Source organism: Musa acuminata, chromosome BXJ1-4 (genome assembly GCF_036884655.1).
Source record: "Musa acuminata AAA Group cultivar baxijiao chromosome BXJ1-4, Cavendish_Baxijiao_AAA, whole genome shotgun sequence".
In the NCBI taxonomy this organism is placed as follows: domain Eukaryota; kingdom Viridiplantae; phylum Streptophyta; class Magnoliopsida; order Zingiberales; family Musaceae; genus Musa; species Musa acuminata.
Window position 1 is genome coordinate 32,845,330 of NC_088330.1, and position 21,870 is coordinate 32,867,199.

Sequence of the window (21,870 nt, forward strand, 5' to 3'; positions counted from 1 at the left end):
CAAGATATATTTTCGTTCAAAGAATTCTTAACCAATCATAGGATTCAAAATATCATTTCGATTTCATTAAAAATGAGGACTCAAAAGATCTCTGATCAGACAAAGATTTAACTAATAAAAAAATATTGAGTTTTTAGGATCATTTTTTTCTTCAAAGGAATGAAGAGATAAAAATAATCAAAACAATTTTTGAATCTTTATTCACAGAATGTGAGAAAGAATTGTTTTTCTCATATGAATAAACGGAAACACCCAAAGTAGATATCGATTACTCCAAAATTAAATGCATCATTCGACTACTTCAAAATTAAAATGTCAAAAAAAACACAGAAATGAGCTTAATTAAAATGTCAAAAAATAAAAATGTAAATAAGATTACTCTTATGAGAAGACCCAAACGGCCATTTTAAGATCACAAATTAAATGAATAATGTTAAAATTGATTAGGGTTGGAGAACTCTTGTCCGAATCAACATCCCTATTTACATACTTAATCAAGTGCATGGAAGCACCATTTACCACCTCAGATATCATCAACTTCAACCTGCCAACTATGATACGAGATGTAAAACACTACTTATAATTATATGAACATTCATACATTTATCAGACAGCGAGCAAACTGTATCAAATAACTATTTAAATTCCAAAAGTGGAACTGTATCAGTAGCAAAGCAAATTTGTCAGAAATGAAGCTTTGTACACTTCACAAAGGATGAATAAACACTTCATCTGTTAGGGCACAAATTAGAAATGTTACAATCCGGTACCGAACTAATTTGAAATAATTAAACTTTTCGTTCTCTCTGCCAAAGGCAGTTGCTCTTGTGGCTTTCGGTGAACGGAGTTCCGCTTCATGTGTAGGCACATCGGTGCACACCTCAAAATGCTACTTGATCAAGTGATAAAAGTGTGTTGAATTATCAAAGCTTTAGTAACATATCTTGGTCCTTCAAGCAAACAAGTCCATCTTCACGTCTACGACATCTAACTGCAATATCTCTGCTCTGCATCCCAGGATGGAACCAATGCTGCCATAACACCATGATAAAATGTTATTACATCAAACCAATAAATTCACTAATAATAGAAACAAGTGCCAATTAGAGAACCCAAAACTAAAAACAAGATTGCTTGAAGTTTGAGAATCCAGTATCAATGTAGATCTTTATGCATCTAAGAGGTATCCTTCAGGCACCCACAAAATTGTACGATGCATATTTTCAGCAGACAAGTAATGCAAGTAATACATCGTAATACATCCAGCATATTCAATTCGTATTGATACAGATAGGTTCGTAAATGAAAACTGTAAAAGCATTTAACTAGCATGCCTCAGTGGATGAAAGTGTTCTGGAGATGAGGCTGAAACACTAGTCTAATTAAATCATTATACATTGTTCATCGCATATCATTCTGTAATCTGGCTCAGTTTGAAGCCTATTATAAGTTATCAGAAGCCACAATTTAAAGCCAAAATGAGAACTGAGAAACGCAACCAGGATGGTAAAAGAAGCTCAAACTTAACTAATTTGATACTGATGTTGGAAAAATGAATGTTGGACAGCCTTCAAAATAGAATAAGCTAAATCCATTCAAACGGTGTACACTTAAGGATTCTATCAAACCATGCTATCTTTTGGAACCCGTGTTTTCTATGTAAAATCACTCGAGGTTGCAGAAGAAAACTGCTTGCAATTTTTGCAGTCACCAAAAATGGAAAAATTGAGGAAGGCACAACAGAGATTAGGCAAAAAAGATGTATTATAAATATCAAGATCAGCAACTTATATTTTATAAAAATAATAATGATAGTAAACAAAATACTGCAAACCCCAAAAGAAACCTAAATTGTGCCTGATTTATCATCAGGAGACGCTAGATTGGGAAACATGGACTTGATGATTGGGTAACAATCTGTTTTTCATCATGCAGGTTCTGTTCGAACAAAAAATTATCCAGAAATGTTATTCAAGTTTAAGAGCTTAAAGCAAATGAACTGAGGTCCAGAGATCGAATGTTATATGCATAACAATGTTCCAACAATTACTTATACTATAGGACTAAAGGAGTTCAAGATGAAAAAATGTTTCTTACCTAGGATGTGTTCGTCCAAGATCTCCATGAACAAATTCCTTTATATATGTTCCTGCCTGAACTCGAGTGAAAAATATCAAAATTCAGACTGAAAAATTGGTAGTCAAATATCATGATATAGAGAGTTACAATTTTATCTTCTTCCAAGTCTTCATAGAATAGGTAAATCTGATATCAAATTGCAATTTAACAACCACCAATAGAAATAGGTCCTTTCATGACTCACAATAGGTAACTATTTGACAGGGAGGATCATTCAGTAGCGGCATCCTGCCATCACATTTTACTCAAGAAGCATTAAATAAAAATGAGAAACCCCATGTAATATTGTAAGAGAAGCATGTAGGAGAGAACATTGCCAAATCTTCCTTGACAGTAGCAACTTCCAGAAGTCCCATGTGTTTCTTTTTATTGTTTGTTGAAAAATGGGATGAATGACACGCTGTTGTGCATGCCTATTTGACATCTACCTTGCTCGTTTTGGTAAGCATAAAGAAAAAAAGAAAAGCTATCTAAACCAAGAAACAGGATAATGCCCATCAATGAAAATCTTAACCAATGATATAATGCAGAAAACTAACATTCCACCTTGATCCATGATGGTCAATAGAAGATACTTAAAAAGTGCTGGTATCCTAAACATTTACCAAAGAGAGACTACTAAGTTAGGCGAACATGGAAATCTGAGGTCCACTAAAGGCATGATTGCATCCTGCCCATAACTAACGACCGAGAACATGGCAATATCTGGTTAATTAGCTCTCAAAGTAGAATATGAATAGGAAGAGCAGAGGAATCCTGTATGATAAAAGGGTATTCCAGAAACACTAGAATTTCTATCAAAGGGTATTGCATTAGTAGGTGATGGTTTCTTGAACTATTTCCATATAAAAGCTAAACTTTATGCAAAGCTATAATATCCAACAAAATAAAGTACCATATTAATTTAACGGAATCAATAGTTATCCTGGTTAAATGAGCATACTCAGCTACAGTCCCCAGCAAAATGTGATAATTCTCCTTCATCCTCCCAGCTTTTTTTTACTTCTCCATTGAATATTCTTTCCTTGGAAGATTATCTGCTTGTCTCAATAAATCTTTTGCAGTAATTTGAGTCTGATAGTCTGATGAATATGATAGGCAGAATCGCTCAAAAGCACTTTAAGAATGGTCATAGAGCACGGATCATCTATTTGTCTAAAGGACTTACTGAAATGTACCGAGATGTATGATGGATAATTTTTTGTGCTTCAAGTTCTTTTAAAAAATTATAAAAATTCCAGATATTGTACATATAGGTTAAAAGCAACAACTAGCAAGAGTAAGACAACATTTTAAACATTTACTTAGTACCTGGGTACAGAGATGCAAAAGAAAATACTGGGAACAACCAGAAATTCTCTCAATCATCATCCTGGTAGAACAATCATTCAGTGAGTATTCAGATGGAAAGTTGAAATAAATTCCTAATAGTACAAATACATATACTATAAATTGAACAACCAAATCTTCTCCCAGTATTAGCTGGACAATATAGTGCCTTCTCACCAGCAAATTGAGAAAACATAAAAATACTGCATAGGCGTTTGTAATTTCTCATACCAATGTATAGTACGCTTGCGCTCCAATTGACTTCGCCTGTGAAGTACCCTAATTGGGGTTCTTTGTACTATGTCCTATAGATAAAGCAACAGAATTAATTAAACAAGTCACTACTCATACATGATGTATCATGAAACTATTATAGCAGACAACAAGAGTTGATCAACTAAACAAAGAAATGGGTAGGGAAGAAACCATTGGCAGAACTACCATGCGGAGTTCCAACATGTTATTTCTAGAAAACTTTAAGCTATTTGATTTGGATATTTCAAATGCTTCACTAAGCACATGTGGCATAACTACCACCAGTTTACTAGATGTTGCACAGGAGAAATATCTGAAACAGAATATTGCTTGACACCAACATACTGGATATCAAAGTGAAAAGCATCTTACCATGTTCTCTAAAGATGATATTTTCTGCAAGTCATCATCTGTCAGTGGACGAGGAAACCAGACTAGAGCAGCATATTGTTTCTGTATGAAAAGGAAAGAAGTAAAACATATGTTATCTACAATATCAAATGCAGCGCCATTTCTCATCCAACATAGCTGAAGTTGACACAATTTTATGCATCCAATTTTGGATGAACTGCAATTGAACATCGGAAAATAACCTGTTTCTCTGCCTCTCCTTCACGCATCAGAGTCCATGCCTCGCTGCCAATCAAAGTAAGATTTCTCACCCTAACCTGCAGAGATGAGTTTAAGAAAAAAGAATCAATGAACTAAAGTAGCATTCAGTTGTACCAACATAATAAAACAGGGCACTAAAAGCAGTTCTATTTTAACATACAAAAGAAAACTCACATATTTCTGATCGTTTCTGTTTAGTTTTTCAGCAATCGGCTCGATGTCGACCTTGGATGGAATACATCGTGCATTTGATATTTCAATTAGAAAAGGGCGTCCAGATCCTAACATTCGTACCTGAGCAAAAGTCTCTTCAGTTAATCTAGACAACTAGCATATAAAACCTAAAAATAACTTGCATTATCCTCTGAAGGAAAAACAGCATATTACATCAATATCTTCTCTTCCAGCGGCATGAAACTTATAGCTGTCACCTCTGCATACGGAAAGAACATTCTTCCCAATTATCTCCTAAAAGATGCAGGAGAATCACCAACTCAGTGCAGAAAAAGATATAAACAGAAAAAAATTAAACAGACATTCAGTTCAGTGGCATACCTCAACAGATGCTTCACCCATTCTTTCATCATCAATTACCCAGCGTGTCTGGCTCACCTTCCTTGAGATCTGTATAAAGATAAAACATACATTATTGTAAATGCCGGACTCTCTTCCAAGATGTCTTATTATGTAAATCATTTCTTACAAGGAAAGATTTTAACTAATCTACACAAAAGCGCATGCAAAGTCTACACCAAAACAAGTAAGTACGGAAGAATAAGGTTATAGAATCATGAATTTATAAGACAAAATGGGAAAAACAAACATCAGTTGAGGTAGGTCATTTTCATATTCAAAGTTTAAGTTATATTATATGTACATCAGCAAAAAAAGCCATATACAGAAGGTGTGCTAAAGTGAAATAAGGCACTACCAATACAAAGCATCTCTATCCATTCCTGAACAATCATAAACATGAAACTGTCATACATGTGACAAAGCATCTCTTCAAGAATTCCTTCTATAATGGGTAAGTTGAATCAAAGGCAATCTACTTGAGTTTGAATAGCATATTCCTGGTGGAGTTGAAAAGACCATGCCAATGTCAATACCTTCAGATTACACATGTTGTGTCAACAATAATTCAAAATACCATGGTATACCAATCAGCACGCACAGTTTGTACTCATCCAAGTGTGGACTGGGTAACGAACTGGCTGGTACTGATTAATATACTTTAAACCAATACATCAGCACTGGTTTGATCAGAATTTCATATATTTTAACTGTTTTAAGTTGCAGCTATATGCCTTTGACCAAAACAATCAAAATTGATGGCCAAGTTCTGTTGATGATTTAATCACTTTGGTGAAGCATCTAACTGTCTCAAAGCACAGCAAATTCGTGATTGAAAATAGTGACATACCTTCAGGTACCGACCACCAACATACATTGGCACCCTGTAGCAAGTAGTTATCAGATGGCATGATTTTGAAGTCTGAAAATACAAAATTCTAATGAGAGTGGAAGAATATGAAACCCTTTATGAAAGAAAATTTTTGAGGGGCAAAAAGAGTTACCTTCTCTGGAGGCAATTTAAAACGCTCACAAAAGACATGATCCTGCATACCATCTAGTGCTCGCAAAACGGCAGCATCCGATTCACTGCAGGATTGTTCATCAGAATCTCTTAAAGGTTTCTCGTGTGAACCATCAGCTTTAACCACATTATCCTTTGATCCTGTAGAAAGTATCAGCAAGAATCAGACAAAAGTGATTAAACGATCAAGAAGATATTATTCCGAATATCCATAAGAGTTTTTTACTATATAGGTTGCATTGCTGGGATGGAGATCAAATCTAGCAGTGGTTAAACCAAGTTTCAGAAGGATAACAATGAAATCTCACCAGAACCATCCCGACACTCCAAAATGAATGGAATGGTGTTCGGAAAGAAAATGAAATCTTACATATATGAGAAAAAAATTTCAAAGAGCGAGATACTATGTTAAAAATATAAATCACATTAATTATGAATTACTTCTCGAAAAAATTCATCATCTGCATTATAAACAATCAAGTACATGACAAATCACTGAAGAAGGTTTGCAAGTGAACCATGGCAACATATTGTTTGGTTTCATCACATGATATCTTCACTACCACCATGATAAACAACTAACCACCTAAAAATTCTAGATTGGAATAGAGTAACCACCAATAGATCCTTTGGTTCCATAACAATGCTATTGCTATCAGTTATATTGGAAAATTCCAACAGCTTAATGAACAAAATCCTAATTGATAATCCACAGAGCTGAAAGGATGAGTTTGTGTACTTGTAAAATTAGTTGCCATAACATGTTCTTGATGTTAAATTAGATAAGGCATTGGCCATATGCATTCAAGTATCAAATTCTTTTCGAATATTATTAAATCTACACTCAAAAGTACATGGAACAGGCAAGGAAACATTGCTTTTTATACGGTAACTGTAGCTTCTAATAAGAAACTTATAGGAAAGCAGGTAAGCTTCTTGGACCAAAGACAAATACGATAAACCTGTCTTTGCTCTCTTGCAGGGAAGATCATTTGCCAAGGAACTCTGAAGACTTCTTGAAGCCTCAAGATGTGAATATGTAAGACGAATATGAAATGAGTTGACACCAGATATGACATCCTGAAAATATAATTCTAAATAATATTTAAAAAAACCACTACATTAAGCTAGATGAAATTATCAGTGAATTCCCAGAAACATAATGAAGACAAGGGACAATGTAAAAAGGGTTCAAAGTACCAAATGTTTTTCAAGTGATGCAGTTATTGAAGATCTCAAAGCATCCTTTACAGAAATTCGCTCACAAAGGAACTTTGTTGAGAACCATTCTTCACATTCATATTTGTTTTTCATATACAACCTATAAAGCACATGGAAACACCATAGGAACAGGAACAAAATACAATGTAGCATTTACTGAAAATGTAACCAAAAATTTAACTAAAAAAATCAAATAAAAAAGTTTGACACCAAAGAGCCACTAAAACTATTTGCCCAAAAGCACATAGGAAAAAAATACATAATATGACATTCAACTGGCGTAAGCTTCCAATACACCGTAGGCAAAACATTACTTGGAAATGATAGAACAATGACCAGCAAGATCTAGTTGAAGTACCACAGTTATGTCAACTACATAAGATGACATCAATGTTGCTCCAGCCACAGTTTTGATTTTCAAATACCAGTCCAGAATTGTGACCATACAGACTCATAGCAACCATCACAACTGAACATTTATATTTCTTTGAAATTTTTATAATTCTAATTCCTTTTAACTTTATTACCTATTATCAATCATATGACAAAAAAATTCATAAAATAAAACTTTCACCATCTCAAATTAAATGATTACTTTTTAAAAGAAAATAATTTGCCTTTCAAGTTAAGGCATGTAAGACAACTTACAACAACTAAGTCTTCTGCTTCATAATCTCATAAAGATTACACTTTTGTTATCATAGCATATTACTGGAATTAATATAAGTTAGCCACCATATTTTCCACCCAAGTCATCAAATTACTTCATATGACACCTAAAAGCACTCCACCAGTGCACTGAAGTTGCCCAAGGGCTTAAAATTTTCAGGATATTCTGTCTCACAAAAGTGATAAATTTAATAAGATGATCACTTAATAATACAAAATACAATAGCTGATATCATCATATTTGTTTTTACACTTATATGTCATGTTAATTTTACTATTGCAGGTTAAAGCCAATCATCATTATTGGTAGGACTTTACAATATATTTGGAATTAACTGTTCAAAATTACAAATTCAACACTAGTAGAGTGTGACAAACAATTAAGAGTTGAAGTATACTAAATGTATTAGGTGAAGTTCATCAAGAAAAGAAAGTTACCTGATAGCTCGTTCATTAGCCACTACCACAGGAGGTATTGAGACTTCAAAAGAAAAGCCATCAATGTCATAGTCCTCTTGCTTCACAAGTTCAGCAATGGCAGCTGTAAAATCATCAACAGGAACTCTTTTTGTGGGTTCTCGATCTTGGTGTAATGAAAGTTGTAGTATGCCTAAACATATGCTACAGTATTCTCGGACATTTTCTGTATCTCTTGAAGTATATGCACATCGGATAATTCCATCGGATGCGACCCCATTTTCTTCATTATCCCCGTGGAACTTATCTTGTTCCTCAAGGAATGATTGCAAGATTGCATTTGTAATCAATGGGCAAGAGTAAGCACGCCCATGAACCCCAAACAACCGAAAGATGCAGCGAACGCATACCTAGACAATACGACATCAGCAATATTAACCACTACTTCAACCAGTTTCATATCGAAAGATGCAGCGAACACATACCTAGACAATACGACATCAGCAATATTAACCACTACTTCCAGTTTCATATTTTTCAAGACTATTACCACGCAAATCATAATGTAAGCGCTACGACTCGTTTGTCCCTTTTGAGAAGCAATATTACATGCTAAAAAGGAAAACTAAAGCATGAAAAAAAAGAAACGTTTAGAAGTATGAGAATGTGAAAAATATGAAGCAACTACGATTCAAATCACAAAACCAAAATTGTTGCATCTCAACGTTATCAGGAAACAAGCTTAGAAGACTGATTATATATTAGGAAGACGTTCGTCTCTAAGAAACCGGCTTCCAAAAGAACATAATTAGCATGGAAAAAGAAGAAAGCAGCCGTGAGGACCAATTCAAACAATAGGACATAGAACGACGGACCCCAACGGAGAGGAGGTCGAGAACGGCGTGAGGAGGAGGAAGCGAGCCAGCCACTAGACTTAGGGTTCGCCTCGCCTCTTCCATCTCTTCTTCGTTCGTCGCCATCGTAGGAACATGGGAATGGGGAGGGTTTCCTCGGCTTGATTTGGGTTTTGGAGGAAGGGAGAGGGATGGGATCCTCTCCAATTCTCACATCTGAACCGCCCATGTGTCCCGTCTTGACATATGGTCCGTCCATCGAGGTAAGCGTGGTAATAAATGGACGGATGATGTGTGACGACCAGACCAAGGGGTTGTTGAGATGGGAGAATAGGAATCCTACGTCTACACATGGGTTGGAGGGGATCCATCACAAATAGAAGATAACGGGTCCACATAACGGGCGTGGCTCAATCACAGTCCAATCCGATCCATATGCGAGGATTTTGAACTCCGTTTCGCTGAGTGGTATTAACTCGAAATGATGCTTTACGAAGCAAATAAAGCAGGAAAGGCTATCTTCCAAACTCAATAGGAGAAAGCAATACCAGCAGTTCGTATTCTCTATACTGAAGCCAACAATTCACACTTACTCCAACACTAACACCAACTGCACAAAATGAGAACAAAAACAACACTCTCCAATCTCTCATTATGTTTGTGATGCAGGTTTGCAGTAACACTTTAGAAGTAGAGAGTGTTGGCAAAAGGAGACCATTGATCCACCCATGGGCTGCGCAGCTGCGCCAGGAGCGGGTCCTGCAACCAGTCGAAGCTGTACATGGGAACCTGCAGCTCCGGCAGGTTCACCGATCGAAATGTCGTCGAAGTGACCTCTGCATCCTTCGCCGGCTCCGCCTCCTTGGCATCTGTGTACTCGGAAGGGAAGGAGGGGCTCCGGTTGTTGTCTTGGTTGGAGATGGACGTGGTGTCGGCGACGGACCGGCAAATCTGGGACTCCCTCGTCGTCTCTTCTTCTGAGGCTGCTCTTTGCTCCAACTCCTTCAATGACGTTGCTTTCCTGTAGATCTTGCATAGCACCAGGTCTTCCTGCACGACACACCGGCACAGGTGAGTCACTGGAACTACGTTCTCTATTATTGCTCAAGGATTCAAGACCACTCGGAAGGGAGTGATCACAGCAATATATTCATGCTAAATAGACCATTAGATCTTGCATTCTTTTTCTCACTCAGATTCGAGGTCAACCTTCTGGTCCAAGTTGTTGACCTGGAAACAAGATCAGTGGTCCAAGAAATCTAATCCATCATGCCATGTTTCTATTTGGAATGATGGTCACGATCGAGACAATCACCAAACTATAATTGCAAGTATATGATGATGCAGTGTGGACACGCACCGCGGTGGTGCTTACCTTGGCAGAAGCGGCGGTGGAAGTAGATGAGAAACTCTCCGGCAGGCGGTACTCATTCATGACCCAGTCGGTCTTGGTCCCCCGAGGCGCCCGGCCCCGGTAGAACACCAGCGTCTTCTTCAACCCGATGAGCCGTTTCGGGTCCGCCACGCTCCGTATCGGCCGGTCCGAACCCGTCGCCTTCCAGAATCCCCGCTCTGTCGTCCGGTTGGGCCGTCCACCGCTGCCGATCCTCCGGTCCCTGGGCACGAAGAAGTACCACTCCCTCTCCCCTATCTTCGCCAGACCTGACCACAAGCACAAATCAAAGTCTACTCAGCAAAAATCTATCAGCACAATCATCTTGCAGACGACGCAAACGGTGAGAGTTGCACGCACCTGGGAGCTCCCATGGATCATAGTGGTAGATGTTGAGTCTGCCGATGATATCGAAGTTAAGTTTCTTCCCTTGCACTTCACTTCTGAGGTAGAAATCCAACAGCTCCACCTCGGTCGGATGAAACCTGAAACCTGGTAGATCAAGCTCCGATCCTTTTCTGTCCATTTAGCCAGTACCCGGTGCCGGATTTGTGTCGCTTGAGGAGGAACGGAAGGTTCATGAAGTGCTTATATAGGCACCTCCAAAAGCCACGGTGAAGTCCGAGGAAATGGATGGAAAGACACCAATTCCGATTGGGAACCCCCGCACTCAAACAAAAATACGAAGCCAGTCAGAAAGAGCAGTCATTGTTCGTTTACCGCTTTATGGACTTGACTCGTTCCAACTCAAAGTGAAAGGGATGAAGGTCCATAAAGCAGTTCCAGCGTTTAAACCCAGCCGGTTGTCAGGTACGGATGTGTCGTACTATGGATTGTTCCTCCATTAATGACAAGGGTGTGTTGCTTGCCAAACAGCACCGATGAGTTTTGTTAATCGAAGAAAACGAGGTTTTCGCTGTTATAATGCATGGATTGGTTTTTGTTATATAATACCAATTTTAAGAAGTAATTCAAAGCATCACTGAAACTTTATGGTGGCATTGCTTTCCTTACATTTTGCATTTAGACTTGCTCATTACAAGGAGAGTGTTTTCTAGAGGAAACGCACAGGTTCCTCGGAGAAGAAGAAGAGGGATAAAAATGAAGTGCGACAAGAATTCTCGACCACTGGAGAGGAACCAGGAAACATCCCTTCCATCACTTTTACTGGGTCCAAGTCCAGCACTTGGAATGCAACAGGTCAAGACGTCCAATCTGCCATAAAACTTTGACCCCACTGCTTGACCTTAGACAAACCACCATTGCCTCCTTCCCAAGTTCCAACACTCCCTTCGGATTCCTCCAACACTTGGGATATTTTCTTCACCAGGCCGGAGTAGGAGGAACATCTAATCCTCTAGAAGCGGCGCACTAGTTGTGGACTAAAAGTTGAACTCCTTTTAACTTTCCAATCCATCTTGGAAATTATATATATGTATATCGTCCCATGATAGCAGCTGGCCGTCACCATCTATCAACTTCCACCAGCCATGACTTCCAAGTCTTCCAAACCTCAGTGCTCGTCGTCATCGTCGTCCATGGAGGAAGAACAGATGGTAGCACTGATAGAAAATTATGATCGCCTTCTGCGCTACTAGGCAAGGTCATATGGTCTACGGTCTTCTTGGCCTTAGATCATTGTTTAGTCTTAGAGGTTACTAATCCACTTAAATGTCAATAATTCATCAAAGGTTTTACCAATCTGCTCTTTAAATAATTAAAATTAGATAAAATAAAAGATAAGGATTTAGATTAAGATAAATAGATAAGGGTAATGAGATTTGTTGGATTATGGTGCATTTTTTATTATTTAAAAATATATATTTTATTTTTTGACTAATATAAATACTTATTTTGGGATAAATCCAAAACAATTGAAAATACTATTCATTTCTTTTATTATTATTATTATTTTTTCTTTCTGAAGTTCTTTACAAAACCAGTAAGTGTGATATCATAGCAAAGAAGACCAATAAAAGTACATCGATTAAAAAAACCAGTAAATCAATTTAAAAAATGTTTGATATTGGAGTAAGTATTTCTAATCAGCTTCTTCTTATCTTCAAAAGTAAAAATTATCAATTTTGAATAGTTGAAATGATCTCTATTTGTTTTATAATTATTATGAAATTGGATACAAAATGATTTTGTTGAGTATGATATGTAGGATCCTAATATTACTAAAGATTAAAAAAATCAGATGAATAAAAATATGCAGAAAAATATATGAGCTCTCTATAAACTATAACAAGCCACAGATGAGTCCCTATTTTCTCGAATCATGTTAGCATCAATTTTAATAAAAAAATTAAAATATTAAGATGTATGTTTGGAGGTAAAAACTTTAAAGATTCAAATTCTTCAACATGAATTCAAAACTCTAATGATGAAAGATTCTAAATTCATCACTTATTTTTTCTTAAAAGTTTTTTCTATTGTGAACTAAATAAGATTTTATGGTAAAAACCTAAAAGATCAATTAATGGTAAAAAAAAGGGTTTATTGAGTTTATCTCTAATATTTGATATGATTTTTATTGCTATAGAAGAATCTAAAGATACAAGTATATTATTTGTCGATGAATTAATCACAGTGGATAAAAGCTTATTTCAAAAACTTGATAATTCAATTAGATCTTCAAAAAATGACAGCAATGTTTAGGTGGAAGGAAAAGGAATATTTTTTGTTAGCACCAAATTTGGTAAAAATATTATTTATGATGTAATATTTATTCTTGATCTAAAATAAAATCTCATTAATATAGGACAATCGATAGGAAAAGGATATTATGCTATTTTATATTAAAAATATTTAATTTATAATAAAAATTTAAAAAATAATAGCAATTATGAGGATTATAAAAAATAAAATGTTTCCCTTATTATTTTTAGATTTCTGCATTCACTACTGCTACTATTTATAAATTGATATTATAACATAAAAGATATGGTCATTTGAATTATGATGGACTAGAATTATTAAATTAAAAGAATATGATAATTGATTAAATATTTTTATTATTTATAGATGATTGCATAAGGATGATGTAGGTATATTTTCTAAAAGAAAAAATTGAAGCCTTCTTTGTTTTTAAAAATTTAAAACATATATAAAAAAGTAAAGTGGTTGTTTTATTAAAAACTCTACATACTAATAGAGGTGTTAAATTTATTTCTAAAGATTTTTTTTATTTTTTACATGAATGCAAGTATTTATTGGGAACCGAGAAGTGATCAAAACTTTCATACATTTGCTTAAAGAAAAAGCAAATTATTTTTCTAGCAAGACAGTATAAGGAAAAATATCTTATGAAACATGGTTGAATAGAAAACAAAATATAAGTCTTTTAAAGGTATTCGGTTGTATTGCTTATTTTTATATTCCTATGAAAAAAATGGAGTAAACTTGATGATAAAAATATTAAATACATATTTTGGTGGTATAGTAATAAGATAAAAAAAAAATAGACTTCATAGAAGAAGAAGTTAGAATTATTTCGTATTTTTAATGATTTTGACTTTTCATTTCTCCCATTATGTTCTTCTCATTCTCCCTAAAGTTGTACATAAAGCCAAGATTGTCCACATTCCATCTATATAATACTATATTCGGAGATGCTTTTCTAGGTCGAGAATTAATTAACTTGTGTTACCCTTCTCATGTTTCTTTTGAGGTCAATGGTGGGCGCCGAACTTTTGGAGTCAACAACAGGGACTTCTGGTATTAGCAGAAGTCTTCTTGCTTGACGTTAAATACCAATGCCGTCATTAAATCTTAAAGAACAGCCTTTCTCTTATTCTGATGGAATAAAAGAAGTGGCTTGTCAATTCATGGTTCCTCGAGCCACGAAAGCTTCATCTGTGTTTGATACTACTGATAATTCAGACTGCCACAAATGGTTTGTTTGCTTTTGTTGCTACAATAAAGAAATAGCAGTGACTACAACACTAGAATGTTATCGTTTTGATTGATCGTACTTACTATATCATGTTAATATAGGGATGTAATTCTATAAAAGATTTAATCCGATGTCGATATGAATGACTTTGCCTCACGCCAGGTCATCTGCCACTAAGGTTGACGTCCAAGTATGACTTCAGGTCACCAACCCTAAAATGACATTATTTTGCGTCTTGATATATCAAGATCAAAGAATAATCAAGCGGTTCACCTAATCTTATCTCAAATCAATTAGTAAAAAGGCCTAGGGATCAAGTATAAAAAGAAACTCATCAACTTAACTTAGGGGGGAGGAAGAGAAACTCCTATACTTTATTCTCTCATTCGCTGACTTAAGCATCGGAAACTCCTACACTTTACCTAATTATATAGCTCTCACTATTTATTCTCTCATTCGTTGACTTAAGCAACGGAAGGACCATGCTGGGCAACCCTTGGCACTGGCCTCACCTGCAAGTTCACCGACAAACAAAAGGCGAGCTCGTTGTTAGGACGCAACCATGAGACATCATCTCTCGAGGATACTCGAATGACTTGGCCCAGAGAAGGAACTTTGTAGCTAGGAAGATCCTATACCACTTACCTGATTATCTCGAACCGGGTTCCTATCGATAAGACCGCTTTTGACTAGATCGCCCATGCGACCTCACCTCACCAAATCTCCCACATCAGGTAGAGACCGAGACTGTTTCACCTCACCAGGTCTCTCACGTTAGTTAGAAAAAAATATCTAGATGAGCTTGCACCTTCGACAATGAACCAACCGTATCGACTCACCGATCGACGATACGCATGACATCATCAAATGTAAAATTCAAATGATATAATAAGATTAAAATTAATGACTAATCAAAACCCAACACATGAAATATAGTTAAGTCTAGCTAATATGAAGTCATCAAAGCGTGCTATGCGACAATAATATGAACCGCGCTTAGGCTTATAAAAAGAGGATATCAAAGTATTGGATCAATCCCTTTACTCTTTGAATTAGACCGATCCGTTTGAGCTCTCACTAAAATCTGATCCAATACTACTCTAATTAAGAGTGCTATGCTAACTCAAAATGTGATCCAATGCAATCTCTAATCTAAGTCTTAGTGATTTTCTACACTAGACAACAGACACACCTTAACCAACCGGCACAATTGGCCATATTATTAATTTGTTGATTTAAAGATATTAATATTCCATGGTAGCACTGATAGAGCAAGATGTTCACCCTCTGCCATGTTACAATATAATCTATGATCCTTTTTTCTTCCAATATATGTTTAGAAAAATTTTGGAACATATGTGGTTTCGATTGCTAAGTAAAATATCATTCCCTAAACATTTCATAATTTTCTTATAGTTTATAAATATGATATTATTATGTGCATCAAGGGAGAAATTTCTATAGGTAATTCACAATCAGGAGAGCCAATAAAGACCTAAATCATTAATAAAATTCGAAAATAACATATATATATATATTATATTTTATTTGATGCAAGCTAAACAACAAAGTCGTTGTAGTATAGTGGTGAGTATTCCCGCCTGTCACGCGGGTGACCCGGGTTCGATCCCCGGCAACGGCGTTCTTTTTTGTTGTTATTAATCCTAAGGCAACGTAATGTTTTGCAACCATATATTACTAACGGTGTTATCGGCGCCTCTACAAAACGGTATCTATTATGACTATGCAGGCGTCCTTGGAGAGGCCGGCCTACCTGTCGGCGGTAAACTTCGTTTTCATCGCCATCTCCGGCAGGGTGGTGCCGAGAGAGCGGGGCATCGTCGGGGGCACAGGCAAGTTCCGGATGGCCGAGCTCGTCATGGAGGACGACGCAACATCTTAAGCTGCTTTTTGTTGCAATTAATGCGGCTCTACTTGCAGCTTGTTCTTACATTGTTCTTTAGAGTAAGGAAGCTGCCAATGGTTCGTCTCCTCTATCTTCTCGTGGTGCCGAGTGTTATGTTTGAGGTGGTAGTGAAGCGAACTTGCATGTGATAGTTGAACGAAGAACACTGTTGTACGTCTACTACTTTGTCTATAAAAGCCCACAAGACCCCCTCATGCCTCTCCACCCAATCTCCCATCCACCTGTTCACTTCCTGCAGAAGGTTCTCCATGGCCTCCTCGCAATCTCCGTCCTTCCCTCTCCTCCTCCCCTTCTTCCTCTTTGCCACTGTTGCCATTGCGAGAAGCACCCATGAACACAGAGAGAAGATAACCCATCTCCGCTTCTACTTTTACGACTACTACGGTGGCTCGAACGCGACGACCGTCAGCGTCGTCAGCCCTCCCGGCAACAACACCTTCGGGAGTATCGGGGTGGGCGAAAACATACTGAGGGAAGGTCCCCAGTCGAGTTCCAAGCTCATCGGGAAAGCGCAGGAGCTTACTGTGCAGGCATCCTTGGAGAGTCCGGCCTACCTCTCGGCGCTAAACTTCGTGTTCACAGCCGGAAAGTACAACGGGAGCAGCTTCTCCATCTTCGGCAGGGCGGTGCTGACGGAGCGGATAGAGCGGGGCATCGTCGGGGGCACCGGCAAGTTCCGGATGGCCCGGGGCTACACCATCAGCAGGCTCATCAGGTCGACTGGAACTACCCAAATGGAGCTTGTCATGGCGTACGATGCTTACGTCTTTCACTGCTGACGAGCTGCCTTCTGCTGCTGTTTGTTGCAATTAAAGCTGCTCTGCGTGCAGCTTGTTCTACAGTAGTCCTATGTTCTTTCTCTTTGATACCGGAACGCTGCCATTGGCTCGTCCACTCTATCTTCTCTTGGTACCAAGTGATTAGTAAGAAACGTCTGCTACAGTAGTACTTTGTTCTTTCTCTTTGATACCGGAACGCTGCCATTGGCTCGTGTTATCTTCTCCTGGTATCAAGTGATTAGCAAGAAACGTCTGCCATTAAAATTCTTACGACAATGTAATAAGCAAAGAGTAGTTGAATCAGAGTAATGATAGTGTAGTCCGAACACTACCTACGAGCATCAACACAAAACATTCTGTTAGTTTGGCAAGTCACGTATAATCTCACATTCGAAAAATCAAGCTTATTATGTTTTATTGTAACTATAAATAAGGAAGCCAGATATACCATAGAAAAAATCTAATTATTTACTTTGGATTTATTTACTATTAAGTACACACTTAGTTAAAATAGTTTGGCCTATAGTTTAAATTTTTCTTGTTTTGTAGTTTCAGAGATTTTATGACCTAAGAATATTTTCTTAAGACATTTATAATTGTCTCTTTTATAGTAGTGATTTGCTCCTTCGTTCGTGGAGAGCACGGCCTACCTCTCGCATTAAACTTCGTGTTCGCCGTCGAAGACTAGAGTACAACGGGAGCAGCTTCTCCGTCGAAGACTAGAGTACAACGGGAGTAGCTTCTCCGTCTTAAGATGGAGAGGATGGAGCGGGGCATCGTAGTGGTCACCAGCAAGTTCCGAATGGCCCGAGGCTACACCATCAACAAAATATGGGTAAAAGAAATATCCAAAAAAAGAAAATGTTCATCATCCACAAAAGTAGATACTCCCTTTTATTATCGACCTACTTATGTTGATATGGAAATGGCCACATATTTTTTATTCTTTCTTGATGGAATTGATTTATGATATTTATCAGTGGTTATGGACGAAATATCCCAAAGGGTTACAAAGGAGCACATAAGTCCCATAGTAACAAGAAGGCTACATGGCCACGCTGGAAGGTTATGTGGCACTTGGGGTGACCTCTAAAAGTCAAACCCTTCCTTTGGAAGCTGACTTGGAATATATTATTTACATCTAACTAGTAGTCATGACTCACTCAAGCATATCTTCTTGGAGTGCTGACTTGCTGTAGAATTTTAGATTCTTGTATTCATTTTGAGTGATGAAGTAAAAAAGGTTTCCTTTTCTTCCTGTTTCCAAAACAAAAGTTGACTCGACGCCCAAAGTGAGAGGCGGAGTCTTCACGCACAAGCTTTTCTTGGCCGGCCGCAAATGAACGGCTTTCTACTTACTAATCATTTTTCCTTTGGTCAAGAATTCTCAGCCATTGGAGGGGAACCAGGAAACATCCCTTCCATCATTTTTACTGGGTCAAAGTCCAGCACTTGGAATGCAACAGGTCAAGAGGTCCGATCTGCCATAGAACTTTGACCCCGGTGCTTGACCTTCTTCCACAAACAACCATTGCCTCCTTCCTGAGTTCCAAACCGCAATCCACCCAGCACTACCTTCGGCTTCCCAAGGCCGAAGTGGGAGGAACATCTTATCCTCTAGAAGCGGCGCACTAGTTGTGGACTAAACGTTGAACTCCTTTGGACTTTCCAGGTCTTCCAAACCTCAGTGCTGGTGGTGGTGGTCGTCGTCCATCGAGGATGAACAGATGGTAGCACTGACAGAGAATTATGATCGCTTCTGCAATGCTACTTGGTAGTGATAGAATAGAAATTTCTTCAACTATACGAGGAAATCTCTAGAAAAGGGACATGTTAATGTATTCAAGTTAAAGTTACTTCAATAATTTTTTTTAATAATTATTCTTATCTTTTATTATTTTCATCAAGTAGGTCATATGGGTCACGGTTTGATATTAGCAGAAGTCTTCTTTCTTATCGTTTAATATTGATGCTGTCTTTCTCTTATTATGAGGGAATAAAAGAAGTGGCTTATCAATTCAAGGTTCCTCCAGCCACGAAAGATTCATCATGCTATAGATAATTCATACTGCCACAAAAGGACTGGTTGTTTTTTTTGCTACAAAAATAATAGTAGAGTGATTACATTTATCATTTCGATTGATCCAACTTACTATATCACGTTAATACAGGGATGTAATTCTATAAAAGATTTAATCCGATGCAAAATATAAATGATATAATAGGATTAAAATCGATGATCAATCAAAACCATAATATAGTTATAATGGTGACGTGATACTTCTGTAATAGACAACAGATGGAGCTTAAACATCCGACCCAATTGGCGTGGCCATATAAAGGAGGCATTTTGTTAATTTATTAAATCAAAGATATTAATGTTTCATGTTTAGTTTATCTTTAAAAATTATTTATATGTATAATAAAAAGTGATCTCTCTATAATTCTTATCAATATCTATATTCTCTCTATTCCTACCATAAAAATATTAGCATTCTTCTACCCATCGCTAAGCACAACACCCTCTCCTGACAGAATTAATATCATATATTTATATATAAAATTAAACATCAAAGTCGTTGTAGTATAGTGGTGAGTATTCCCGCCTGTCACGCGGGTGACCCGGGTTCGATCCCCGGCAACGGCGATTACATTTTTGGCTTATATATATATATATATATATATATAACCCTCTTTTTTTTTTTGAAAGGTGTGATAACATTAGTCCAAAATATAATTATTTTAGAAGGATGGTGATGACATAACTAAATTAAAGAAATAATTAATCTATCAAAATTGAGATATTGTCGACTCGAATGAGTAAGAGTGTTTATCGTTAGACTTCAGGTCTATCATTAGACGTATATTGTATATTATATGTAGATAAGTTGGTATCACAAGATGATTGAGGTTAAATTTATGAAATTCGTTTATCTCTTTTTCACATCTTGTTTTACTCATATGAAGATTCTATTTAGAGTAAATAAGAAAATATCATTTTTGGTTTATTGGTTATCAATCATTGGAACGATGATGTTTAAGAAAACACTAAAGTAACTTTTTCTCCATTTGACTCTTTCTTAAGATGCATTTTTCATATATCAACCCATCAAATTCATTATCCATTTCTTCATAACAATTTTTAAAAAAATATATTTAAATGACTCTCTTTTTTTTTAAATATGTATAGTAACATGGGCCAATCTACTAAACTTCGGGTTTGATTAACATAATAATCTAAAAAGATATTATCATTGATATATTCGACTTAAATGATATAATGATTTTAACGCTACAACTAACTTGAACAGTGTAATTGTTTTAGGGCCCAATCTACTAAAGTCCAGATTTAATCAACATAATCATTTTTATGATATGTTCAACTTAGAGGATACAATGATTTTAATGCTACAGTTAACTTTAAAAAAATATAATTATTTTAGAAGAATGGTACTCTTGAGGGCATGACGAACTTCAAAAAGTGGTTAACCTATCATGATCGAGACACTGTCAACTTGAGTGAGTTGAGATATGTGGGATAGATCCATTCTTAGGCATATATTAACACTTAACTACTTGTGATACATGTGAGTCATGCATGTTAGCATATATTAGGTTTAACATTGAAATAATTAAATCTAAATTTTAAATTAATCATCTTAAAGTCTATATGATAAATTAAAATTTCATAACCAAGGACTTTAATATCATTTTATTTTTTCTAATCTTTTTTGCCCTCATAAAGAATATCTCAGCAATATATATATATATATATATATATATATATATATATATATATATATATATATATATATATATATATATATACTACTACTACTACTACTACTACTTTTGAACACTTTAATAAAAAAAAAATATATATTTATTATTAATTAAAAGTAAACTTAAATGAAAAGAAACCAGTAAAATGTTTAATTTCAATATATTTTACTCTCATATATTTATATATATTATTAAATATCGAAGTCGTTGTAGTATAGTGGTGAGTATTCCCGCCTGTCACGCGGGTGACCCGGGTTCGATCCCCGGCAACGGCGATTTCATTTTTGGCTATCCCAACCTCGATAGATTAATCATTTTTTCAATTTAGTTATGTCCTCGACCATCCTTCTAAAATAATTATATTTTAGGCTAATGTTATTGTATTTGATGGGTTGATGAGCTTGACCTCATACATGTATTGTGGTCAACAAGATACAGCAATAGCTGATGGAGAAGATGGACGGGTAAAGTTTGACTGGTCAACACGAGTTTAGTAGAGGCGCCTATAACACCGTTAGTAATGTATAATTGCAAAGCATTAGGTCTTATCAATATCTATATTCTCCCTATTCCTATCATAAAAATATTAGGATCCTTCTACCCACCACTAAGCACAACACTCTCTTCCCGTGAATTCTCGTCCGCCTCTGGTCTTCACCATCAACAACAGCCTCTCCAGAAGTCAGCTTCGATGTTAATTATAATCATAATCTCTTTATAATACTTGAACAAGTTTAATTTAAACATATTTTATGTCGTCGCGATGTGGTATTTTTTGACTCTCATATAATTCTATATATCATTTAAATATCAAAGTCGTTGTAGTATAGTCGATTTGGATTGTCGATTTGGATGAGTAAGAATGTTTATCGTTAGACTTCGGAATAGATTTATCCTTAGGCATATATTACTTTTAGACAACTTGACATCACAAGATGATTTAGGTTCAATTCGTGAAATTTGTTCTATCTCTGTTTCACATCTTATTTCACTTGCA

The 21,870-nt window shown here is 36.3% G+C and overlaps 3 protein-coding genes and 3 non-coding genes across 7 annotated transcripts; 4 read left to right on the top strand and 2 right to left on the bottom strand.

The window, feature by feature from the left end:
- Positions 1-623: 623 nt before the first annotated feature.
- Positions 624-9,263, bottom strand: LOC135653897 (uncharacterized). 2 transcript variants are annotated; one of them, XM_065175537.1, is made up of 15 exons: positions 9,115-9,263; positions 8,261-8,649; positions 7,133-7,253; positions 6,895-6,955; positions 5,913-6,073; positions 5,759-5,830; positions 4,891-4,959; positions 4,723-4,803; positions 4,510-4,629; positions 4,317-4,391; positions 4,096-4,176; positions 3,700-3,773; positions 3,451-3,511; positions 2,098-2,153; positions 624-1,031 (listed from the first exon to the last, which is right to left on the bottom strand). In XM_065175537.1, the coding sequence occupies exons 1-15, from the start codon at positions 9,217-9,219 to the stop codon at positions 953-955; spliced, it is 1,605 nt and encodes a 534-aa protein (XP_065031609.1). In that variant the 5' UTR covers positions 9,220-9,263; the 3' UTR covers positions 624-952. The 2 variants fall into 2 exon arrangements, with proteins under 2 accessions (XP_065031609.1, XP_065031604.1); XM_065175532.1 differs by having other exon boundaries at positions 6,895-7,012.
- Positions 9,264-9,625: 362 nt separating this feature from the next.
- LOC135672530 (NAC domain-containing protein 22-like) lies at positions 9,626-11,354 on the bottom strand. Its single transcript, XM_065181017.1, has 3 exons — positions 10,847-11,354; positions 10,469-10,755; positions 9,626-10,143 (listed from the first exon to the last, which is right to left on the bottom strand). The coding sequence occupies exons 1-3, from the start codon at positions 11,010-11,012 to the stop codon at positions 9,778-9,780; spliced, it is 819 nt and encodes a 272-aa protein (XP_065037089.1). The 5' UTR covers positions 11,013-11,354; the 3' UTR covers positions 9,626-9,777.
- Positions 11,355-15,954: 4,600 nt separating this feature from the next.
- Positions 15,955-16,026, top strand: TRNAD-GUC (transfer RNA aspartic acid (anticodon GUC)). Its single transcript has one exon. It is a non-coding gene; the product is annotated as a tRNA-Asp (tRNA).
- A 533-nt stretch (positions 16,027-16,559) lies between these two features.
- On the top strand, positions 16,560-17,090 carry LOC135672158 (dirigent protein 11-like). Its single transcript, XM_065180612.1, has one exon. It carries the CDS (start codon positions 16,560-16,562, stop codon positions 17,088-17,090), a length of 531 nt encoding a protein of 176 aa, XP_065036684.1.
- A 2,575-nt stretch (positions 17,091-19,665) lies between these two features.
- Positions 19,666-19,737, top strand: TRNAD-GUC (transfer RNA aspartic acid (anticodon GUC)). Its single transcript has one exon. It is a non-coding gene; the product is annotated as a tRNA-Asp (tRNA).
- Positions 19,738-21,076: 1,339 nt separating this feature from the next.
- TRNAD-GUC (transfer RNA aspartic acid (anticodon GUC)) lies at positions 21,077-21,148 on the top strand. The gene has a single exon. It is a non-coding gene; the product is annotated as a tRNA-Asp (tRNA).
- Positions 21,149-21,870: the final 722 nt, after the last annotated feature.

What these genes read in the sequence shown, in the direction of transcription:
- LOC135672530 (XM_065181017.1), bottom strand. Translation starts at nt 11,012, where the DNA reads ATGGACAGAAAAGGATCGGAGCTTGATCTACCAGGTTTCAGGTTTCAT. An exon ending in TGATCCATGGGAGCTCCCAG is followed by an intron (nt 10,756 to 10,846) that starts GTGCGTGCAACT and finishes GCTTGTGGTCAG; the next exon opens with GTCTGGCGAAGATAGGGGAG. An exon ending in CCACCGCCGCTTCTGCCAAG is followed by an intron (nt 10,144 to 10,468) that starts GTAAGCACCACC and finishes TGTGTCGTGCAG; the next exon opens with GAAGACCTGGTGCTATGCAA.
- LOC135672158 (XM_065180612.1), top strand. Translation starts at nt 16,560, where the DNA reads ATGGCCTCCTCGCAATCTCCGTCCTTCCCTCTCCTCCTCCCCTTCTTC.
- LOC135653897 (XM_065175532.1), bottom strand. Translation starts at nt 9,219, where the DNA reads ATGGCGACGAACGAAGAAGAGATGGAAGAGGCGAGGCGAACCCTAAGT. An exon ending in TCGACCTCCTCTCCGTTGGG is followed by an intron (nt 8,650 to 9,114) that starts GTCCGTCGTTCT and finishes CGTATTGTCTAG; the next exon opens with GTATGCGTTCGCTGCATCTT. An exon ending in TTGGTGGTCGGTACCTGAAG is followed by an intron (nt 4,960 to 5,758) that starts GTATGTCACTAT and finishes ATCTTTATACAG; the next exon opens with ATCTCAAGGAAGGTGAGCCA.